Source organism: Lepisosteus platostomus, chromosome 1 (genome assembly GCF_059453375.1).
Source record: "Lepisosteus platostomus isolate fLepPlt1 chromosome 1, fLepPlt1.hap1, whole genome shotgun sequence".
In the NCBI taxonomy this organism is placed as follows: Eukaryota; Metazoa; Chordata; class Actinopteri; order Semionotiformes; family Lepisosteidae; genus Lepisosteus; species Lepisosteus platostomus.
In genome coordinates this window covers 60,548,626-60,572,007 of record NC_142611.1, presented here as the reverse complement: position 1 = coordinate 60,572,007, position 23,382 = coordinate 60,548,626, and the positions used below count along the sequence as shown (strand labels likewise).

Below are 23,382 nucleotides of genomic sequence, written 5' to 3'. Positions count from 1 at the left end.
CCTTCCCACATACAGTATGCCATCTACTTTTAAGTCCTATTTTGGAGTTTAAACTGGTCCCACAGTTCTTAATATAGATATAATGACTCTCAGCATGAAGCAAACAATACTCTTTCTCTGTCATCACCCAGAAATTCACTGAAATATGTCAAGGATTCCAATGTTCCATTCTCATTTTAATAATCTTATACAAGTAGCATTCAGCTCTCAATTAAGCACACAACCTCCACTGTGTATTGAAACATGGTTTATTCATAAGCTTTAGCCAAAAGATAATAAATGACAGGCTATATACAAAATAAGCTTATCAAGTGGAAATAAATCACTTTAATGTTTAAAAATGGAAGACATTTTTTTTAGTAAAAAAATATATATTGTGTTTCTCCGAGTCAGTTTAGATTACTAAACATAAATGTCTTTCTAAACTGTTTCTCATCTTGACACTGCTTGTCTACAGACTTTAAGAAAAAATGACACCATACTTGAGAAAACTTCAATAAATACCATAACAGAGAAAGACAGGCTCTTCACGAAACCAACCAAATTAGTTTTATTTAAAAAAAATTAATACGAACACATCCTCCCAGTGAAATTTAATACATCAATTTAAGTCATAACATCTCTTTTACCAAATTTATCTGCATCTCTTTGACACTGTAATTGCATCGGTTCAAGCTTAAATACAGGGTTCAACACGGCTTTTTATTCAACCCTCATCTGTTATACTCATAACCTGAACGAACCCTTTCAAACATACACTCCACATAATACATTTACTGCTCACTACTTATGTCTAAAAATTAACCTCTTTAGAGCTTTTGCAGCTACAGCTTTAGCTTCCACTTGCTTTACTCAACAATACAATAAAATATTAATCTTGGACTGAGACATGATGAGGTACAGCAAAATAAAACTGGGAGTACAGCACGAATGCTTTCTTGACTGAACTGGGTCATTCCTTTTCCACCAACCTTAAGAAATATTTATCAAATATGCACTGAAGCTACAACACCCATGGGAACCACTTAGTATAAGCAGAACAACTAAAGTAAAAGAAGCAAAAAAGAAATAAAGAAATGTACCCAAGGAGATACTTCCAAGAAATACACTTTAATTTCATACCAATTTGACAGGCACCACATTTTACACACAAATTAATAAGCAGACTCAAAATCAGAATAAAACAGCATTCTGTAAAGCGAAATTCATTTGGCTTTGGAACATAAAACAATAAGAGGATGCATTTAGGAAAGTTAATTGAGGACTTCACCTTAACTTTTTACTTAATCCTCATAGCTGAAGGTGTCTATCGGGTTTAAGGACCAGATTCAAATACGACACAATATTTCTGTTTTATGAGAGGATGAATGCATGGGGAATTACAAACTAGACGAGGAGAGGCGAGAGGCTTCAGTTGCTGTCATCCCTCACAAACCTTTGTTAAAAACTCCATTAAAATGATCATAGGGTCATTGTATGTCAAATAAACCAAAGTCTATGAAAAGCCTTGCTTTAGGATTTTGCTTTTGCTTCTATTTTGTGTTGTGGACGACAGGTGGTGGGGAAGAAACAAGGCCACACGAGGTGAACTGCAATGCTATTTTAATATTTCAGGGTTAGAAAGAATTGACACTGATGAGTGCATTTCAAATCCCAATGATAGTAAAATAGTCACAGTAACCTGTAAAACCTCCAATTTACATCACAAAATAGTCAAAATGTCCAGGTATGCATAGAGCCAAGTTCTGTGATTCAGAACGGAGCAAAACGTCCAGTTACGTTAAGAAGCCTCATTACATTGTAAACAAGCAGGCTTGTGAATACATCTCTTTTAATCCATTAGAAATACTGCTTTCAACTTCAAAATGGTTTTGCTGACAAATACAGCTTACTTGTAAAACCTGCATTCAGATCATGTTGGAACATTTCTGCTGTGAAATGTCTGCTGCACAAGCTTGCATTCACTTGTACATCACATTACATTAGTCATTACAGTGACTACTGAGGAGGAAGGGCTGCATCATGTCTCAATTTGTCCAAACTCTTGTTCTCACCCATGAAAATACCTGGGGTTTTCATGGTGACTATCCAGCACTTTCACAAAGTAGAAAGTTCACAATTTTGTGCTTAATTCAGAATTTGTCTCCATTTAGTGATACGGTCAATTAATTTATTTTGTTACAAGATTTAATAACCGGTCTAAGAAACTGGGACTGCAGTTCCCCTTTAAGATGAGGTACGGAGATCTTCTGTGAAACACCCTCTTTAGGAGAGATGGGGATAGGGTAGAATAAGACTAAACTCCCTTACAAGCAGCAACTTACTATCTAGTTGTAAACTGCTATCTCAGATTTTGTGCTTCCTTGTATCATGGCTAATAATGGCTTTTTAACATCTCTGTGTAAAGACATATTATAGGGAAGATCCTATTATCTATACAGTATTTTAAAACATACAGCACTAAATAAAGTGATTCAAAGTGAAAAAAAACTGGGGAATTATGACCACAATATTATAAGTTTTGATGAATGCTATCTCTAGAGGCTTACTTTAAAATTGGGGCTTATAGTTAGAAAAGCAGAGTATAACTTGAACTGGAAACAGATGCACACAGGTCAAAAGACTTTTTATTGATAAAAAACAATTTTAAAGGTTCAAAAGTACTTCATACCTAAAAAATATTACCTAAATAGTTGAATGGAGAAAATTAGAACAAAATAAGAAGTAAGAGTGTTCAACACATTGAACAGAGACTCCAAAAATACCCATAAAAATACAGGTGCAACTGAAAAGAGATCAAAATCATAAAGAGAAAGCCAAAAAGGAATAGTGAAAAATACTGACTTAAAATAACGCAAAACACCTGATAAAAGTAAAATTATACAAGGTTAAGTAGTTTTCAGAATAATATCAGTGTTATTTGGCTCCATAACCAAGATGCATTTTCTTTCTTCTCTTTTCAGCACGGAATAAACCTACAGTATTACTTGATTCTTAGCAGCCTACAGTACGTATGCTGACACAGCTACCCACCTGAACTAATATCTGATTAATACTAGAAATATTAATGAAAATGTGCTAAATCAATTTTTTCATGTGGGCTTTGCAAAAATATGTAGTGAGTGGAACGCCTTAGGCCACAGAAGGAGTTCCATCAGCACTGAGTAATTCTAACATAACTGACACCAAGGTATCAGGGGGACTACGATGACTTAAAACTCATATCACTGGGGCCGGGCAGCATTTTCTCAGCTGTAATTCAAGAAATGAGGGAAGTTAATCACAGACCTGTAACTAGGATGTTTCAACTGTAACTAAGGATCAGAGATGTACGTACAGATTGGAGAACTGCAAACATAAAACTAAATCATAAGGGGGACAAAAGCAAAGTTGCCAGTAAGGTTATGGAAAAATTATAGCTAACCTAGAAAAAAAAATTACAAAGTGATGGCATTGTAATAAAAAACACAAATTTAGTAAGGTAAGTTTTAACTTTTTTCTTCAAAAAACAGGACAATGACATTTATAAATCAATTATAAATATAAAAAGAAGAAGCATGTTATATATCTTCCTAAAAGATAAGGTAGGGTCTTTAACAAACATCTACTTTTCAAATATAAATACAGGACTTGAAATCCTTCAGCTCTGGAAATGTAATAATACAAAAATATACTATTTCAACATTATTAATACATTACATTAATACAAACTACATTTGAATAATAAAACTGTACTCTTACAGAGTGCTTTATGGACTTTTTTGTAACAAGCACTAGCATCAGAATCTTCCTTTATTTAACTGCTTGAGTCAGCTGAAAATCGGTTAACGATGTTGACCTGACTAAGATCCTTACTCCAAAAGATCACAGAAGATAAAACAAAGAAAAGGAAAAGGAAGATAAAAAATAGCATAAGATGGCGTAACAGGACATAGCAGTGTTTTCAAGGGTATAACCAAATGATCCCAACCAGCAGAGAATCTGCAGATCAAAATACAAAAAAATATTTGGAAGATATAATTTAATCCATTATAGTATATTATTGATCAATTAGTAATTTATACTGAATGACTACAATAGGTGGTATTAAGATGTCTTTTTCATGTCATGTTTGTTAGAATTATATCAACCATTAAAAGCTAAATACTTCTTGATAGTGCAATGTTTAGAGCAACATATTTAACTTAGGTTTTCGTATTAGTTGCTAACAAGAAGATAAGAACTTGTTTCTATAGTTTGTAAGAAGCATAAGAATAACTGTTTCCTATACTATCTATAAAAACTAACCTTTGAAAACCTTACCTATATTATATTCCAGCACATCAGGCATATCTGAGAAATGTCAAAAGGTACGACTTTATATTATTAGCATTCTGTGAAATCAAATATCACATTTTCTAAGGGCATCTTTAAAACCAAGGTAAATGTAAAATTTCCATGCTAATAAAATGTGCATCTATGTTCCTTTGAACCAGAAAACAACTTTTTCATTAGCTTAAACATGATTTTCCTGATCTGTAGCCAAAAGGTCAGTTTACAAACTCATTAACTATTAGCCATTTTAATATAACACAAATTCAGACACTAAAAATTGACAAAAAGAAAAAAAAAACAAGACAACTGATGAAAAAATAATTAAGTGTGTAATCTGTTATTTTACCACCAGGATCCTTGGTAAAAAAGATTTTTCTAGTTTGGGCAATGGTTTTACACTGCATTCATGCTATTGTCTGACTTCTGCATTATAGAAGTCCTATTCAGCGGAAAAACCAGGCTTAGGAAACATACAAAAGTACCACTGGGGAAACAAGATACATGTTCAGAATAATCTAGAATGGGAAACTATCATTAAGGACTAAGTATTTTAAGATAATATATATAATTCACAGCATCTATACTTGGCCTAGATTTTGTAGAGCAGGTAGGCATCTTCCTAATGATAAATAATTACTACTGTATGGAAAAAAAACACAGGCTAGTATGCATTCAGCCTTGTCACATGTCATATTTCACTTACTTTAGGTCAATATATTCTGATAGAACAAGTCATTATTTGGTTGAAGTATTTAATGGTTTGAAAAAAACAAATCTATAACCGTAATTCTACAAAATCAGAACTCAAAAACTTGTAATTGATCATGAGCATCTTCCCATCTCATTCAAATGTCAGTATGTTACACAACTGACACTCGTTGCGTCAACAGAATTTAAGAAAAACTTTGGACCAGTTCCTATGGTGCAAAATTTTTCTGTTCACAGAGTGTCATCAGCTAATACTGCAGAACCCAAAAAACATAACATTTTGTAGAAATCAATCAGTTCTGTGCTTTAGGCATTATCAATTTGAAATGCCTTCTAAAGACATCAATATCTCACACAGGTTTCAAATAACAAGGGATAGTATCCACAACATCCCTTGTTGTGGATAGTATCCACAACAAACCACAACAGGTCCCAATCCTACTGGGAGAGGGAGGAGGGAACTCAGTTGATCTGGCAGCCCAGTATGTGATCTCCTGTCACAGCCTGAGGAACAGTGAGTCCGTCTCCCAATAATGCTCCAGCCGCCTACAGTATATGTCGATATTATATAATATGTCTTTGTTGTAAATGTCTGTAACATGTCTGTAGATTTTATTTTACTTCTATTTTTTGTTTTGTTCTATGTTAATTTTATTATTTTATTTGCTTTGGCAACACTGATTGTACCCATCGGTCATGCTAATAAAGCACCTTGAATTGAATTGAATTGAATAGTAATTCATTTCACTTGAAATTATTAGTAATAGCTTGGTCTATTATTAGAAGCAAGTCAGGCTTCACAGTAACTTGCCTCCAAAGAGTCAACTCAGCTGAATGAAAGGTGCAGTCCAATACAATTGTCCAAATCCTTTGAGCTAAATAGACTTGCTGGGTTACATACTGATGGAGATGTATCCCAAGGAGGTCCAAGATGCATACTGTATTGTGGCTGACAGACCTACAGACATTATTGGCCTCAGTAGACTACGATCATCTTCTACAGTAATGATATTTCATCGTGGTAAATGTCATCTTGGTAAAATGATGTGGCAGTTGATGATGTTGTCATTGTATTAAGAAGCAATGGCATAATGCCTAAGAAATGTTCCGATGTCCACTCTCCTATCTCTCCTACATCAAACATAAGAAATTACTGTACTGACAATCTCCCAATTATCACACCTTACCATGGATCTTGACATTCAAAGAACATTCAATGTGACTATCTGATTATGGTCAATTGGTCAATTGCTGATGTCATCTACATAAGTCGAGACATTCATGTCAGTGTCTGGCAGTTATGTGCCACACAGTTTGTATGCAACAGCACTCACAATCTCTCATGGTTCATTTCAGGAGTTTGGCTCATTAGAATTAAGACATAAGCAATCAATGACCAACTGATAAGACTGATGAAGTTCAGAAACGATTCAGTTGAGTGACCGAAAACCCCTGGGTCCTACTGCTCTTCCTAAATACAGAAAGGGGGACTCGCAACCTTTTATTGTACCTTTAATTTTGTAAGATCACCACAGCCAATGTGACTGACTGACCTGTACTAATTCTGTCATCACCACTCATGGTGATGTTGACTTGTGCACACCTTGTCAAAACAAAACTGTTATGGAAGTGCTATTTTGCAGCAGCTAAAGGTTTTGTCATTTACTGTAAAACAATAAAGCAAACACAATCTTCAGAGTATGTCTATTTTTAACACACAACCACATCACTTCTATTCGAAAGTCAGTTTTTTTACATTAAATTAAGGTTTCATACTTCGGCAGAATGATTAAATATCTAGATAGATGACATTATACATTCTCACCTATAAGGGTCTTTATACATTTTTCTGAAAATCTTATATATGAAGAAAGATGTGAAGACGGGGGTTTGAATTTAATCCTTTCTGTAGGGGGTTTAGACTTCTAAGTCACAAGCTGGGGTTTATGGCAGGAAAGGGGGTTAACTGATAAGAATTGCAGATGCAAGCTAGGAACCCCCCTGGGTGTAATGTTAAACTGACCATTTGTCCAGAACATCGTAAACTGGCCAAATACCATGAACCCCCCTCTTTACCATCAGACCGAGTGACGTCAGAAACGGAGAAGAAAACACTATATAACCCAAAAGTTTGTAACAGTACGGCGAACAATACTTCGGTTTTGTTGTTTCTTGCAGGAAACAAGACTTCGGCTTTATTATTCCTTGCATGCAATAAACTCATCTGTTTTACTTCATCTCGGGATCAAGAACCTTATTTCTTCTGTTACAACATATGTGTTTCTCTCACTTCTTGTTTGTGTTAAAATAAGTATCAGTATGACTCATTAATAAATTTGCATGGCAAATACATTTAAGTATTTAAGTTCACATTTAATTTTACATTTAAGTTCAGTATTTACATTTAAGTTCAGCTGTTTTCTGAAAAAAACATAAGCCCTTGTACTGGAAATAATTACAAAAATCAAAAATGATTAAGGAGAAAAAATAAAATTACAGACCGCATAACAGCAAAATGGATGTCCTACTGTTCTACTATTTCAGTGTGCTACTGGTTCTTTATTTCCCAAAACTGGTTAACTGTTTTGAAACTACAAAGTTAAGGAACTCACAGATTTTAAAAGTCCTGCTTCAAAATGGAACTACACAGAAAATAGATGAGGAAAAAGGGCTTTGTTTTACTGCAGTGTGGGGACAGCAGGCACCCAACTACAAAAAATAGCAAGAAACTGGTCCTACACACCCTGGAGAAGTCAGTCTAGTCTCAGCCCTGATTTGCTGTGTGTTACTCCATTGCTACATTGGTAAATGCCAAGGTGGGCAGGAGAGCAGCAAACAGAGCAAGCAGAGAGCCAGACGATGACATGCTCCACTTCCTAAGTCCTACTTTCTGATGTATGTATTTTCTGTGTATATGAGCCAGTTTCCTCTTAAAGATTTAACTCACTCAAAAGTGTAGAAAGTTCTAATGCCGTTACTGTAAAGGGTCATGTTATAGAATTAGGGTGAAGGATTTTAGTTTTTAATTAGTTGAATTAAAAAAACAAGGGGAATTCTGTTGCACAAATTATATTTAAACTCTGACTACTGTGAGATGCACATGTATTATTTAAATCAAAGGACGTTAAACATAGTCAAACAGTACAGAAATTGATACAAGTGACCCACGTCTGGATGATCCTCATACATTGCAAACTGTAATAACAGCTGATTGTGGAATCATAAGCAGCTGCATCCATGGAAAACATGTGGGGGGGGAAACTGACATGATGTCTTGTTGCTGTGCAACAATGCACCAGTTTACGAAGAAGGTGCTGCACAGGCCACCATTTGTCAATGTGGTCAACAGTTGCATCAACCACCTTACAACAAAAGACCGAGCCTCAATCTATAATTGTTTTAAAATACCAGGTCTGTGCTAGGTGGTATATGGTGCTAATTCCTTGATGTCTTTTGCTGATCAGTGGTCAAAACAGAAGTCAGCAGTCTCAGGGAATTGAGTTTGATTGACAAAATGGCTAAATGAGAATGTTAACATGAAGTGTGACTGCTCTCAGAAAAAGAAATGATCTTGTTTCTATACATCTCAACTCATTTTTAATGCAAATATACACATTTAAGCAACTGAAGATTGATAATATTAACAGCAATATCTAAATTTTCGTTATTAAAAACGACATAAACCTATGACAAATGGCTCCAAATTTGTCAGCAATCACTGTTAAATGATGCAATTTTCATTTTGTTTTGCCAAGAATAAATTTACTGTAGCACTTTTAACAGGGGTAATCACTAAACCAAAGGCTAAAAGGACAAGCAGTTACAAATATTTGAACTCCAAATTCTTAATGCAGTGCATCTGCTTTATATTCAGGAAGTGATCGCATAGCCTAATCCCAATTTTGACTTGCTTGTTCCAAAAGGTTCAGATTTTTTTTATTTAAAGCGAAAGTATTCTCCTACAAAAAAAAAACTCTAATCTCCAGCAGGTAGGCTCTAGTTATCATTAGTGAAACTCAGCTGCAACAGGAGAAAATGAAGAGAAAGCATAATTTAATTCACTTCAAGGCCACTCTGCGAGAACTAAATAAAATAAAGTAACAGCCAATAAAACCTATAGATTCTTGCAGAGTTTTAGGAAATTATCAGATAATCAGATTATGCTTTTCTGTGCACTCTATATTTTCATTTTTTTCCTCTGCCTGGATAAACAACTGTGCAGTAACTGGAACAACCTAAAATGAGGTAGTACAGAAGAAATTACCTTACATTTTTAAATCAGTCTGTCGGAGATTTACATTTTCAGTTTTATTACCAGGATGACAGTTTTATGCATAAGCAGCTTAGAGGGAAAGGGGAAAACAACTCCAGCCAACAACACTCAGCTTTCGAAAATCTCTACCCACACACAAGAATGGAAAAACCAGCCTACTGCCAGCCCATAAGGACTTTTGTGTACTTGTTAAAGCAAATAAATGATCTTCACATAATTCAGGTCTAGGTTAAGCAGTGTATTGTCGATGACGTCAGGATACTTACGTATTTTTGGCTCAGGAAAAGTGAATTGAAGGGATGCAATGGACTACAGAAGACTGGTTCCTTCAATCTTTCTTTACCTGCTGAGATTACTTTCTTCGAATGTCTGGGGAAGGGCTTAAAATTCTTTGTTGTGTGATATTTTGTGCCCAGATATGTAGCAAAACTGTACTGCAATGCAAAGCAGGATTTTTGTGTTTCAGAATGGACCAATAATTTATTAGTAACTTAATAATTTATTGTAACAGGGATATCCTTATGAGTAAAAAAAAAAACTGCACTGCCTGGGTATTTACTCAGGTACATGATAACGCTTTATCTTTTAAGAGTGCTGAAAAACATAATACTGTAAAAGGCATACGGGGCTAACCAAAAACCTTAAAGGTCTGCAATTTAAGGTGGTTTTCAAACAATTTGTTTAAGGCACCTCTGTGACATCCTGCAGAAAATGTCTGAGCTTTTAGTGCGTATAAAGTCCTCTAAAACTGAGAGTGTTATGTGCTGTGTTTACAAAGCAGAATTTAAGATATTGCCATTCCACCCTGAAGCTATAGCAGTGGGGTCCCTGCCTCCTTATCATTATCTTTATACTCAATGAGGGCAGTACAGACTTAAGATGATTGACAAAAAGAGAATAACTGGAGCTGAACTGCCATGTCTAATAACCTAGTTGCACTGTTAAACAGGAGGAAGGGCCTGGGGACAAATGGAATTGCTCAGTGTGCACAAAGGACTATCTGCTAATATGCATTTGTTTAATCATCTTCACACAAATCTCTTAAAGAAAGGATTGTTTACTCTCTGTGACAGACTCCCAAGCAATGGTGCTTCTTACTTTTTGTTTAAAGGAATGAAATCGGGAAGGAAAACATGGTGGCATTTTTTGAATCCTTCAAAAGCCCCAGGGCATATGCAAAGTTAATTTTATAATGTCCTTTTCCTTTGGAAAATCTAATTTAAAATCTAATTTATTGCACTTTTATCAACAAAATGCAATAATTTGCTTAAATATTTACATTCTTTTTTAAGGACATCAAACATTCGGAAAATATGGATAATACTTTTTCCATTATTAATGTGATTTTTACATTATGATTACTTAAATTATTAAGACTTCTTTGCTGAAAGCTACAGATCACATTATGTGTGTAATATTTACAAAACCAAAGGAATAAGTCCTAAAAAACATACAAATATGATGAACACATTAATATACATAATAATGTATTGTAAATTTGTTTTCTGACGCCCCAAATTTGTTATTCTGTTTAATTAAAAGTGACAAATTTCATGTAAATAGAACTGCAACTCATGCTTTCATATTGACTAAAGGAGGGGGTTTGATACTAATCTGAATTTAACAGGCAATGTTTTTTTGGATGTGAGCTTCAGTACATAATGCAGTAGATACAATATCGGTTTAACTACTATGAGTTGCAAATGCTAACAGCACTATATGAGAATGTAACCAAGTTAATAAAGGAAATATTAATCTTTTAGCATAATAATCACTTGTGTTTACAATTTTCAAGCCCTCGATAGTTACAGTAAAAAGAAATAACTGCATTTTTCTGTTAGCACATCAATAAAGCTCTTCTTATTATCAGAACATTTGACTTCAACATTTCTGAGGTGCATTTTATTTGTACATCAATAAGCTAAGCAAATACTATGAATTTTTCAGGTATATGGAAAATATATAAATGAAGTAGGATTTTCAAAATTTGAAACTTTAGGTTTTCAATGCTATTCTATGAAAGTGCAATATGCAAATAGTTGTTTACAACATATTAAAAAAAGAAATGGAGAGTGAAGACCAAATTCTATAGTCCACCTTCTAATTGCCATTTGTAGGAAATTCATTTAAAACTTGGTGGAGATGGAAAGATGACTATGTCACTCTTCACTTCTGAACAGATTAATGCATCTTCAGATCCCTCACACACTTGTCTGTGTTTTACAATAAGAGTGACTGAAATTGATGTGCTCGCAGTCAGCAATAAACAAAAATGCCCATTCTGCCAAAACCTTTTGAATATTTAATAAATGTCTTTTATGAACATGAACATTTCGTCTCTATAAAAGACAAAGAAGTTCTTCAAATAATGTCTTGGTATAGAACAATGAGAGAATACAACACAGAGCAGTCCACCAACAAGATCCAAATATTGTTGGTAAAAGGTGAACTGCAACACTATTTTTATATTTTTGAGGTTAGAAAGAATCGGTACTGATGAGTGCATTTCAAACCACAATGAAAGTAAAATGTACACGTTATCGTGTCAAACCTCCAATTTACATCACAAAATAGACAACAGTTCCAGTTATGCCATGTTCTACAATTCAAAATGAGGCAACAAAACTTCCAGTGAGTTGAAGCAGCCCTATTACACTGTAATCAAGCAGGTTTGTGAATACCTCTTTTTTAATCCAATAGAATATTGGTCTTGAATTCAAGGTGGTTTTGCCAACATACACAATTTACTTGTTAACTCTGCATGGAGATCACTTTGGAACACTTCTGAGGTGCATTTTACTCATACATCGATTTACATTAGTCGTTACAGGGACTAATCAGTAGGAAGGGATTGCGATTCTCATCACAATTCGTGCAAACACTCACTCTGGACTTCTGCAAAACCGGGGGTTTGCGACAACATAGCAACTATACCATAATTTCACAAAGTTAAGTTTCACTTCATTCAGAACCGTTAAAATTGTGAGATACCATCAATTAATTGTGTTACCCTAAGAAATTGGGACTGCAGTTCCACTTTAAGAGAAAACTGAAAATGACACTGCACATTTTTTTGAGGAAAAGCTCGCATAAATAACTATAAAAACATATCAATATTTTTAGATTACATAGTAGTAAGAAATTAGTCGAATTTTGATCTACATAGAACAATATTCAGCTCCCCAATAGTTAATTCAGTAAGGGTGAATTTCACTTTTTCACATTTCACAACATATCAAATACATACTACACTATACAGGAATCTAGTTCAGTTATATAAATTGGAAGCAGTGGTCCTAGCACAAATTCCTGCAATACTCACTTTTTACACCACCCTTTACATATAATCTGTTTTATAATAATAATAACCAATAACGTACAGATCTTAACAAGACTTTGTTTAGAAAGTTGAAGTCCCACAAATACTTTTTCTTCAAATTTTAAATATTTTGTTACTGATTTTAATGAACATCAAGATTGATTCCTAGGGGATTCACAGTGACCAATGAGTGTCGTCCAGAAATTACCAGTTTGAGCCTAGGCTCTTGTCATTTGCCTACAGTAACTGTTGCTGTCAGGGTTGGGTCAGTTTATGAAACAGAGTAATTGATAGTTCTAGTATGTTTTTAATTTCAGGTTTAAAATTAATTTGGTTTGTCTGAACTCAGATTTAAAGTTACAGATAATGAGATTGCAGTAGGAAGTTTTTTTAATGCAGGTGACATGATTTCTACTATAACTGAAACAATTTATGGCAGTTCAACTACATTTCTCTATGTGAAAATATTGAGCACATACTTTTCTGCCACCAAGCATTTTTTCAAACTCCATTTGCCTATTATTGCATATTCAAAGTAATACAAACAGTATACAAAGATATTTCTGTCTCCAACCCATAAATCTGAGTCTGCAACAGATAATCTCACTTCACACAAATAAAGTTAATAAACTGAAAGGTTAAAAATTGATTCATGGATTGGAGAAAAATTAAAGATACAATTTTGATCACTGATCCTCTATTCAAAGATTTTAAAAACAAAAAATAATAACAGCAATCCATAACATGTCATGAAAGACATATTTCAGCAGCTACTGCAGAATTTGAAGACCCACAAATTCATCAAAATACATTTATGGTTTTTAAGGCTATGAAAACTAACGAGGATCTTCTCACCCTTTTGCTCCTTGAAGAGAAAGGAAAAGGTGAGGATATCTATAATAAACTCAAAAGGTACATGCTTGAGAAAAACACTCCAATTAAAAAATCTTACTCATCACAGCCGATGGTGCACCAGTCATGCTTGATGTAAATGGAGTCTTTGTAGTGTTTTTCAGAAACAATACTTATTTCAAATACCTTCTGTCCATTACCACTGTATAGTTCAACAGAAGTATTACCAAGTTAAGTTTGTTCATATAATCAAAGTTGTCAAAACTGTAAACTCAACTGAAGCAAGAGCCCTTAAGCACCACTTGCTGAAATCCTTACTTGACTCTCTTAATACTGCTTACAGTGAACTAATCCTCTATACTGGTGTATTAAGTCGAGGGAAAGTCCAAAAAATAGTTCAGATCTGATGCCTCAAGTCATCACTAGTGCAGAGAGCTGTCAAATAAGACTTATTTTTGTAAACTGCAGGGTTCCTTACAGACAGAAAACCAAAACTCAAAGAGCACTAGAACAATCTGCAAGGACAGGACATACATTTCACATATGATCAATACTGAGAATGAGTTCACATTGATACTGGTTCTGTGGTCCTACTACAAGAATAAAATGCTGCAGTACTTCCCAAAGCTAGATAGCAAAGCCTAAAAAAATGAAAAGCACAGAAAAATGGCCCCACCAAGAACAAAGCTGCTATAGAAATGATTACTATACAAAATTATATTAAGCTGAAAGTCTTAAAATCAACAGAAAGTGATTTTGGGGCACTTACAAACAGAATCACCCTCTATTCTCATGTGAAGATTTACTTTGATTCCACCCACCTTTGTTAGACACCATTCTCCCCGAAAAAAGATCAAGCATCACATCCACCTCAGAGATCAGATATGACTGTATCCATTTAGCAGTCTCAAACTACATCCCAGACATTTATACACAAGCAGGTAATGTGGAATCAGAGGTGTCAGAGAGACATGGTAAATACAGGACAGAAGGCATATACTTCATTTTTTATACATATAACAAACTAAAAATAGATTATTCGGCATTTTCAGCATACATTTTGGTTTGCATTAAAATACAGAAAGTGTTATCACTCTTAAAAATATAGGAGAACACTGCAATAGGGATTACAGTGAAAAAAAAGCATTGTTCTTGGGTGACTACCCCTATACATGGTATTTCAATTTTTTGCAAAAAATGTTAGTTGTTTACTGTTAAATCTCAATGTAAATCAGGTGAAAAAACAGGAGACATTTGGAGCAAGTAACATTATTGAGTGAGATGTAAACTACCGTTGAAGTGTCTTTTTAAATATATTTAATTTGTTCATCAAAAGGGTTAGGTAAGAATTTTATTTTAGACAAATTTTAGTTTTTTTATTACTTAAAATATAACTTACACAGGAACACTAAAACCACCTAGTGTCTCTATTCTGTAATCTATTGTCAACAGATCTCATAAGGTACTTAGTCCACAGTTGGATGGGAGACCAATTGGTACCAGAAGACACTACCTCTGAATTTCTAAACCAACAACCTACTATAGTATTCAGGGACAGTGCTTTAGGAGGTTCTGTCCATGAGATGAAACATTAAGCCAAAGTACTGGCTGCTGGGTTAAAGATACAATCAGGCACTTGAAAAGACTATGGATCTTAACTTCAGCCGCCTGGTTGAATCTGGCTAATCCATTTTGTCTCTAGTTGACAGGCCCCTAGTGAGGGCAGTTAAAAACACATTTGTTGTTGAATGTGTTAGGAAAAATGAAATTGTCTTAAACTGCAAATTGTCTATGTACAACATATTAAAATATCCTGGAATGAACGGTCTCAGGACTCCTATGTTCATTATGCAAAGGTGAACAACTGTAAATGTTAATACATTAACATGTAACTAAGTATATAATCTGCTGAAAAAAAGGCTTCAACTTTCAGAGCCACTGGATAACTTTACAAAGGCAAGTTATCTGCTGTATGGAGACAATGGATTACATTTGAATGTGATTGACAACAGTCATCTTGGCAAAAGGGTAATTTCAAAATAGTTGGACTAGAACCGAAGGAAAGAAAATTAAAAAGGAAACTGAAAAGAAGACAAATAAGAATTAAAGTAAAAGTGGGGAAAAAAAACCCAAGAGAAAAAGGCCTGTTGAAGAAACAGGTAATTAAGTGCTTATACTTAGGAGTATTAGAAACAAAATGTATGAGACAGACATTAACATGTTAGCGGGCAATTATGAAGTAGTGGAATCAATGCCAATGCAGTGCAATGGTGAAAAATACATTAGTGGATAAACAGTGTTTCGGGAGAGACTTTGGGCATGAAAAATCTAAATAATCCAGTTCTGCTGTGTTTCACTTCAATAGTGGGTGAAATGGTTTCCTCCTATAAGCAGAGCGTATTGGGATGCTTTGGGATGAAAAGTGTAAAGAATTAGTGTGCCAGTCAGAGCAACCTCTGCATGCTACACAATACTAACCCCAGAGGCCTGTCAACCACCTGTCAGTTAGCAGTCCTGTCTGTGAGACACAGTGTGGGCATGTCACAGGAATACGTGGACAGCCCGTATACTCCTCATGTTGGAGCAGGCATTGCTTTTTAACTTGCAATTCCCAATTGGGAGTTAAGAAAAAGGTGAAAAAACTGGTAGTAGTAATAATAATAATAATAATAATAATAATAATCTTTATTTTATATAGCGCCTTTAAAGGTGGCTTCTCAAAGCGCTTTACAGGATGACAATAACAATAAATAAAAAGACTACAACAATAAATAAGAAGATTTCACAAGATAGGACACAATTATAATTACAACAATAACAATAGAGGAGACCGTGGAAGGTGGTATTAAGAAGAGCAGAGGGGTGAATAATGGAACCAGATAAGTAAGGGCTTTTCTGAAGAAGAAGGTTTTGAGTCTGGATTTGAAGGAGTTTAGAGAAGGTGACTCTCTGAAATCCTAGGGGCAAAGAGTTCCAGAGCTTGGGGGCATAGCAGGAGAAGGCCCTGTCACCCATACACTGTAGACGGGCTTGGGGGACAGTAAGGAGGGCAGAATTTGAAGAGCGGAGGTTGCGAGGTGGGGAGTAGGGCGATAAAAGTTCAGACAGGTATTGAGGTGCCAAGCCATGTAAAGCCTTATAGGTGAGCATGAGGATTTTAAAGTCTACGTGGAATTTGACCGGAAGCCAGTGCAAGGACTCCAGGATAGGAGTAATGTGAACACTTGCACTAGACCTGGTCAGGATTCTGGCTGCTGAATTGGTACCAAATTAAATTCCAAATATTCTCAATACTAACAGTTTCAATATCATGTGATAACAGTGTGTAATAAATCAGTCCTATGTAACAGTTCTTCCAACTGAATATGTTAAAGTCTCTTGAATACCACAAATAAACCATTTAATCAATCATTCAGTTAATCATTTTCATTTTAGAATTCACCAATTTCTAAAGACAATACTCTGCTTAAACATGAATAATGTGTAGGCATGGGTAATAAGGCGTTGCACATCAAAAGTCTTAAAGTACTAATGGATACAAACAATTTACAATGTGAATTATCCCGAAACAACACAATACTATCAAGTGCTTAAAATACAATTTTGAAGAACCCTTTTTCCTCAATCATTAAAAAATGTACATCAGAATGTGATAAAACAAAAGCCAGCAGGGCATTAGTAGGAAATGTTTCCTAATAAATCATTGAGATATAGGTGTTATGTTTTATGCTAATCGTTCCAATAGCTATTTAAAGAATGTGTGGATTCTAAAGGGCAATACTTGTTGGCTCTTTCACCGCTTTTTTCTAATATCCTTGTATGAAAGCAATATCAAACAAGGCCCAGAGAAAAGCAAATATAAAAGTTGCTTGATTTTTGATGTTTCATTTTTAAAAAAGAAACTTTTTTAAAGCACCAATAAAATAGCAAACTCCAGATTTAAACTCTGTAAAAACCCAGTCTTGGCTAGGATGTTTATGAGTATATCACCATGAGCACCAAGAGTTTATATCTAAGCCTACCAGAGTTTGCATTGTCATCTATCTTTTCTGAACTTTACAGAAAGTGTCAGTGCAATTTCCCATCTGGTTCTAGTTACTCTCTCAAAACTAAGCAAAAAGTCAATCTGACACATTAAATCAGCAGTGAAATGTGAAAAAATACTTCAAGTATCACCTGAAATTCACAGGACACTTCCCTATTCTTTCAGTAAGAAAGGAAGAGGCTGCTGTGACAGTTTTCATACATGACAAGATGAACATTGTCACAGGCAGCTGACTACAAATAGCAGCACTATCTGTGTACACAGCACTGCTATCTTTATAGATGTGTATTAATGTGCCCTGGTATGAAATATTCCACATAAAAAGTACTTACTAGTATAACACTTCATTTGCTTCATGCCTTTCATATCGCACAGTTTCACACATTAACCTGAAAAAGAGGAAAGGTACATTACACAACATTTTCAAATTTGGTTGTCATTTCTATGTGTTACTTTCTCAACATATTTTAAGAAGCCTCGTTCATAATAATAATTCCTTGGCACGTGCCCTTCTGTATCGTCTACCCTTCTGCAGTTGCTTCTACAGTCTGAATTTAGGCCACAAAGTAGCCCTATGCACCTAATTATAAGGCAAGAATATATTGTACTTGCAAAGTTCAGTGGTCTGTTAGGCTACCTTACCTTACTTTCACAAAGACAGTAAGATAGGAAATATAACTTTACTTATATTTACTCTTCTGTTCTGGTCATGTCATATCAATAAAGAACCCTAATTTCAAACTCATGAAGTTTAGAAAAGAGGCTATTTTAGTTTTAGTACCTAACGTACCAGACATTTCATCTATCCCTTTCTTGACAAAAAAAAAACAAGATGTCTGCTTTACTAAAGCAGCTAGGTAGCTTGTTTGAGATTGCTCTAAGCTTTTACTTACTTATACAAAAGAGCCTCCTGTTCACAGTTTTAAATACACTTCCTTTTATTTACCACTTATATCCTCTGGCTCATATTTCACCATATACTGATAATGATGAAGTAATCTGAGGTAATTGTTAAGGTTTTCGAAAAACCAATGCATATTTTAATCAGGTCTCTACATAGTCTACATGTTTTGTTCAAGACTAAAAATATATATTTTTTATTACTGTGAGCATGCCAGTGAGCATATCTGGTTGTTCTGCTCTAAACTGACTGTAATGCTACATTATTTTTTTTGTAATGTGGCAAACAATCTTGCACAAATTATATTTAAATTAAGTCTTACAGTGCATTGTACAGTTATAATATAACATCTCTTGATTTACACCTGACTATCTAACATTTATTATTGTTTCCCCTCATGTTGTCTCCCCCGTAATCCTAAATTGGGAGAAGTGGTTAGAAAATGGATGGATTGAAACACCCCTGTTCAACTGTTAGCCTAAATTGGCAACTTTGGGCTGACATTAAAAATCACTTCAAAGTTAAACATCACAGAGGTGGTGACTAATCCCCAAGCTTTCTGATTTTCTCTCCTTACATTACAGTTTGCTGACAGAACAGACAGCGGAGTGTAAATGACTAGCAAGTACTTCATAAGATGTAACAAGGAAGATACTATGACTTTACTATCGAACCATACTAAGTATATATAAACTTCACTTTATAATTATAAAGTTGGTCTTTGTCCAGCAGCCCTCAGCATTTTTCTTGTTCCACACTCAGAAACCATTTTCAGAAAACTATTTGCAAAAGATAATAAAAATAACTAGAAGACAACAGCTCACAAGAGTTTCTAAGTACTGAAATTAGATGCATCAAAATGGTGTACCTACCTGAAGCTTTATATATTCCAGGAAAATATTAGAAGTTCCTTACACTAGTTACTTAACAACCCAGCCATAAGCACTGTTAAAAACTGCTGAATGGGTTCCTGTATCTAACAGCACCTTGAAATAACAAAAGGTGCAACTATTTTCTGAATTTGTTGCTCTGTCAGTAAACTTCCTTCTGAAATGTTATTTTAAAAAAAGCTTTTCAATATATCATTATATGTATAATGTTTGTATTTAAAATCCTAGCATTATAGGAATTCTTAAGGAATTTATCAGTGCAAGTAAAGTGTAATTTTTCTGTTAACAGCACATGTTCTCTTACCTTAATTGATGCTCTCTCAAGTTTGATAAAGCTTCCATTCCATGTAGATAAGAATACACAATCTCCAAGTCCTGTAAAGGGAACATTAGAAAATGTAATTAAAATAATCATATCCATACAGTGACAAAATCAATACTACTATCATAAACGTATCAGGTCTCAAATTACCTAAACAGTCTTATTTGTGTTTGTAGACCGTACCAGTTACCCATCAGAAAAGATAACTAAATGTAATTGTCCTATATAATAATAGTATGTGTTACAACTATCAATGTAATAACTGCAGGTTAGAGTGGTTGCAGCGTCAGTGTTTTAGCTGCAGAAGAACAAATAAAGGTTAATTCCAAACCAAGAAGTGAAAAAAAGACAAAATAACATTTTGGCTATGGAGCCTTCAGGCAAGTTCATTCTTGTTGGCATGGAATTAACCTGCTGAATATCAAAACTAAATTAATGCCTTGTCAAGAGGAGATTAGCCTTCGAAGCCTAGATTCACGTCACTTACACTCTGGGGTGTTCATAGCCAGCAATTTCCAACCTAGCAGGGCATAATGGCCATATCCAGCAATAAGTCACCATTTGGCAGACCATACCTCAGTAAGATTAATACATCATCCATTGGCAGAAAAGTCTAGTCACTAACGCCAATACTGATTAATGGTAACCTGTCTGTAAACATGCACTATACTGATCAAGCTCTGGGACCACACTTGTTGCACTTATCTTAACATGACAACATTCCCCCAGGATAACACACATCCTCATACAACTTGAGTAAATGCAGCTTTCTTGTGAGATCAGAATGTGACTATTAAGTCCCAATTTTCCCAGTTAAATGCCATTTAAAATCTATGGGATGAGTTAGGATGACTTGTGCCCTGGTTCTAACAGAGAAAGGGGACATAACCACACAAGACAACATCAGCAACCAGATGTAGAGTTTATTTTGCTTCCAATAGTGACCACACACTCTTCTAGCCTGTGATTTCACAGTGGACTCCTGTTCATGAATCGGCCAAGTACTTAATCACAGGCTAATTTATTACAGGTTTTAATTTCTTTAATTTCTACAATTACATCTATTTCATAGTTTTTAAACTTGCTTTCAGCTCTTAAAATTGGGATTTGTTATAGAGCACCCTGACAAAAGTGCTCAGATCCAAAAGAACAAGTGTGAAAAAGAAACCAAACAATTGATTGTAAGAGCAGTTTATGAGAAATTGATAAAATGTTTAGGCCTGCATATTTTCATTAATAATACTTAATGATCTGTAATGATTTGGTAGTTCTTAATAAACAAGGTTTATTTATCTATAAATTTCAAGCCTTTCATAATTTCAAATCAATAAATGCTATTTCTGCAGGTCCAGTATGACCTGCATTTTTCCTATATTTCTTAAAATACCTTAAAACGATTAAGATATGTGATTTTCATGTGACAATTTTGTCAGATTACATTGTGATTAACATGAAACTTGTACCAATTTCTGTTTCAGAACTGCATTCATTCAGGTCTCTTGCCGTAAATATAAGATAACCAAGTGGACCTCTGCAAAGGGCTCATTGTGGGAGTGGTTTGATACATTATCATTTCTGCAGCTGTTCTTCATGAACTATTCACTTACTAAGAGCTACATACAGTAGAAGTAAAGATTAGCACATTTACAAAAGGCTGCCTATAAGTTACTTAAGATGACGCTGTTGGCAAGGGTATCCTTTTTGTAGGTATTTTTGATCTCTGGACCAAGTTAACCAAGTTTGAACAAGGAAGCAGATCAATTAAAGTCATCAATCATGACTGCAGATTTAGAGCTCAGCTGGAGCGTAAACCAGTAGGCAGTGGTCTCTCAGGAGCAGAGTTGGGAAAGTGCTGTAGATGACAAATCTTCATCCACATAATGAATTTCCCAATGTCATGTCTGTTCAATAAAATGTCATTGAATCTGCTGCACAAAATGGCACTTTCCAGATAATTTTCTGAATTTGTTGTAGTTACAAGTGATATGTTTCTTCTGGTACTCAGTATAACTTACCAAGGACATAAATTGTTTGTCGCTAAACAAAAACATGAAAACGTGTACAAGAAAATACCTTAAATTGCACCTTACACAAAACAACTGTTTCCAGTTGATTAAGTGCAGTGCATTTCGATAGCTGTAGTGCGTTTTGAAAGAATAGAGGCACAAAGCAGATACTGCGGTCAACACGCATTACTTAAACCAAGGGGTCATTAACATGGAGAGCAAATGCTGCAATGCAGTTAGGTTCAAACAGAATCAATTTGCTTCACTTTCATATTCATCTCACAGAAATACATATCTTGTACTCAGGTCAGACAGAGCAGATGGGTGGGATTTCCTACTATTTATTTTTTCAGTAAACACTGCGTAGTACAGACGCACTTAAATGCTAAAAGGGAAGGGTGTGGAGGTTACCTTTATCCTCTCTCTCTGGCAGCCTGTACATCTCAATAATTTGCAAACACTTAAACTAAAATCTGTAACCTTTACCAGCTCAGCTCAACAGCAAGAGGTCAGCCCTGTTCTGTATCTGCCATTTTAAATGCATCTTGTCTCATAAATAAAAAGACCCTACCACTTCTTTTTAACACTGAACTACAGAAACTTAGAAATATAATATTCTACCCACCAACAGCATCACACATCACAAAATTTTACATATAAAATACTTCAATCAATGCCACCTACACAAATGCATGAGTTTCCCCATCAACAATAACAAGACATGTCAGGACTGTTTTCCCTCATTGATAACATAAATACCATTCTTGAATATCAGCCACATTATATTTATTCTTTTGTCACATTAAAGAACAAGAACTTCTATATAGAAGTACCTTGAAACCCTACTTTAAAAGTCTCTGTCGCCACCTGCTGTTGACACATCATACTACAAACACACCCAAGATCAGAACTGAGTTAATTTCACTATTGATACAACTTTAATAATAATAAATAATAATAATAACTTACATTTATATAGCACTTTTCTGGACACTCCACTCAAAGCACTTTACAGGTAATGGGCGCTCACTCTGTGGTCCATGTGGGTCCTATTGCCCCAGTATAGTGACTGGGACACTATACTGTAAACAGGCGCCGTCCTTCGGATGAGACATAAAACCGAGGTCCTGTCTGTGGTCATTAAAAATACCAGGGCGTTTCTAGAAAAGAGAAGGGGTGTAACCCCGGCATCCTGGCCAAATTTCCATTGGCCCTTACCAATCATGGCCTCCTAATAATCCCCATCTATGAATTGGCTTCATTACTCTGCTCTCCTCCCCACTGATAGCTGATGTGTGGTGAGCGTTCTGGTGCACTATGGCTGCCGTTGCATCATCCAGGTGGATGCTACACATTGGTGGGGGTGGAGGGGAGTCCCCATTACCTGTAAAGCGCTTTGAGTGGAGTGTCCAGAAAAGCGCTATATAAGTGTAAGCAATTATTATGATTATTATGATTATTATGATTATTAAGAATCACACTGAAGAGACAAACTGTTCCCCAGTAGCTACTACTCAATATACAGGTTGAAGATATGAGTTAAATACATTAAAAAGCTTTCAAATGGTAATTCTCTTTTTGTATACTGCAAGTCAGCAAACTTGTAGATTACTTTAGGTTAGTGCAGTGATTCTCAAACTTTTTGGACCGACTACCACTCCTGATCAAACCAACATGAGCGCGCGCGCATGCACACACTCACATACACATATAATAAATATTAAAATAATAAACTTTAATTGATATAGCGCC

General features: G+C 35.0%; 1 protein-coding gene across 10 annotated transcripts in view; it reads right to left on the bottom strand.

Moving 5' to 3' along the window:
- Positions 1-23,382, bottom strand: part of rapgef2b (Rap guanine nucleotide exchange factor 2b) — a 155,824-nt gene that overhangs the window by 87,498 nt on the left and 44,944 nt on the right. For all 10 annotated transcript variants that reach the window (XM_088633263.1, XM_088633269.1, XM_088633270.1 and 7 more), the window contains exons 2-3: positions 19,607-19,677; positions 17,844-17,900 (exon numbers count right to left, since the gene is read on the bottom strand). In XM_088633263.1, the coding sequence (XP_088489389.1) occupies positions 17,844-17,900; positions 19,607-19,677 (128 nt within the window). The remainder of the gene's footprint in view (positions 1-17,843; positions 17,901-19,606; positions 19,678-23,382) is intronic.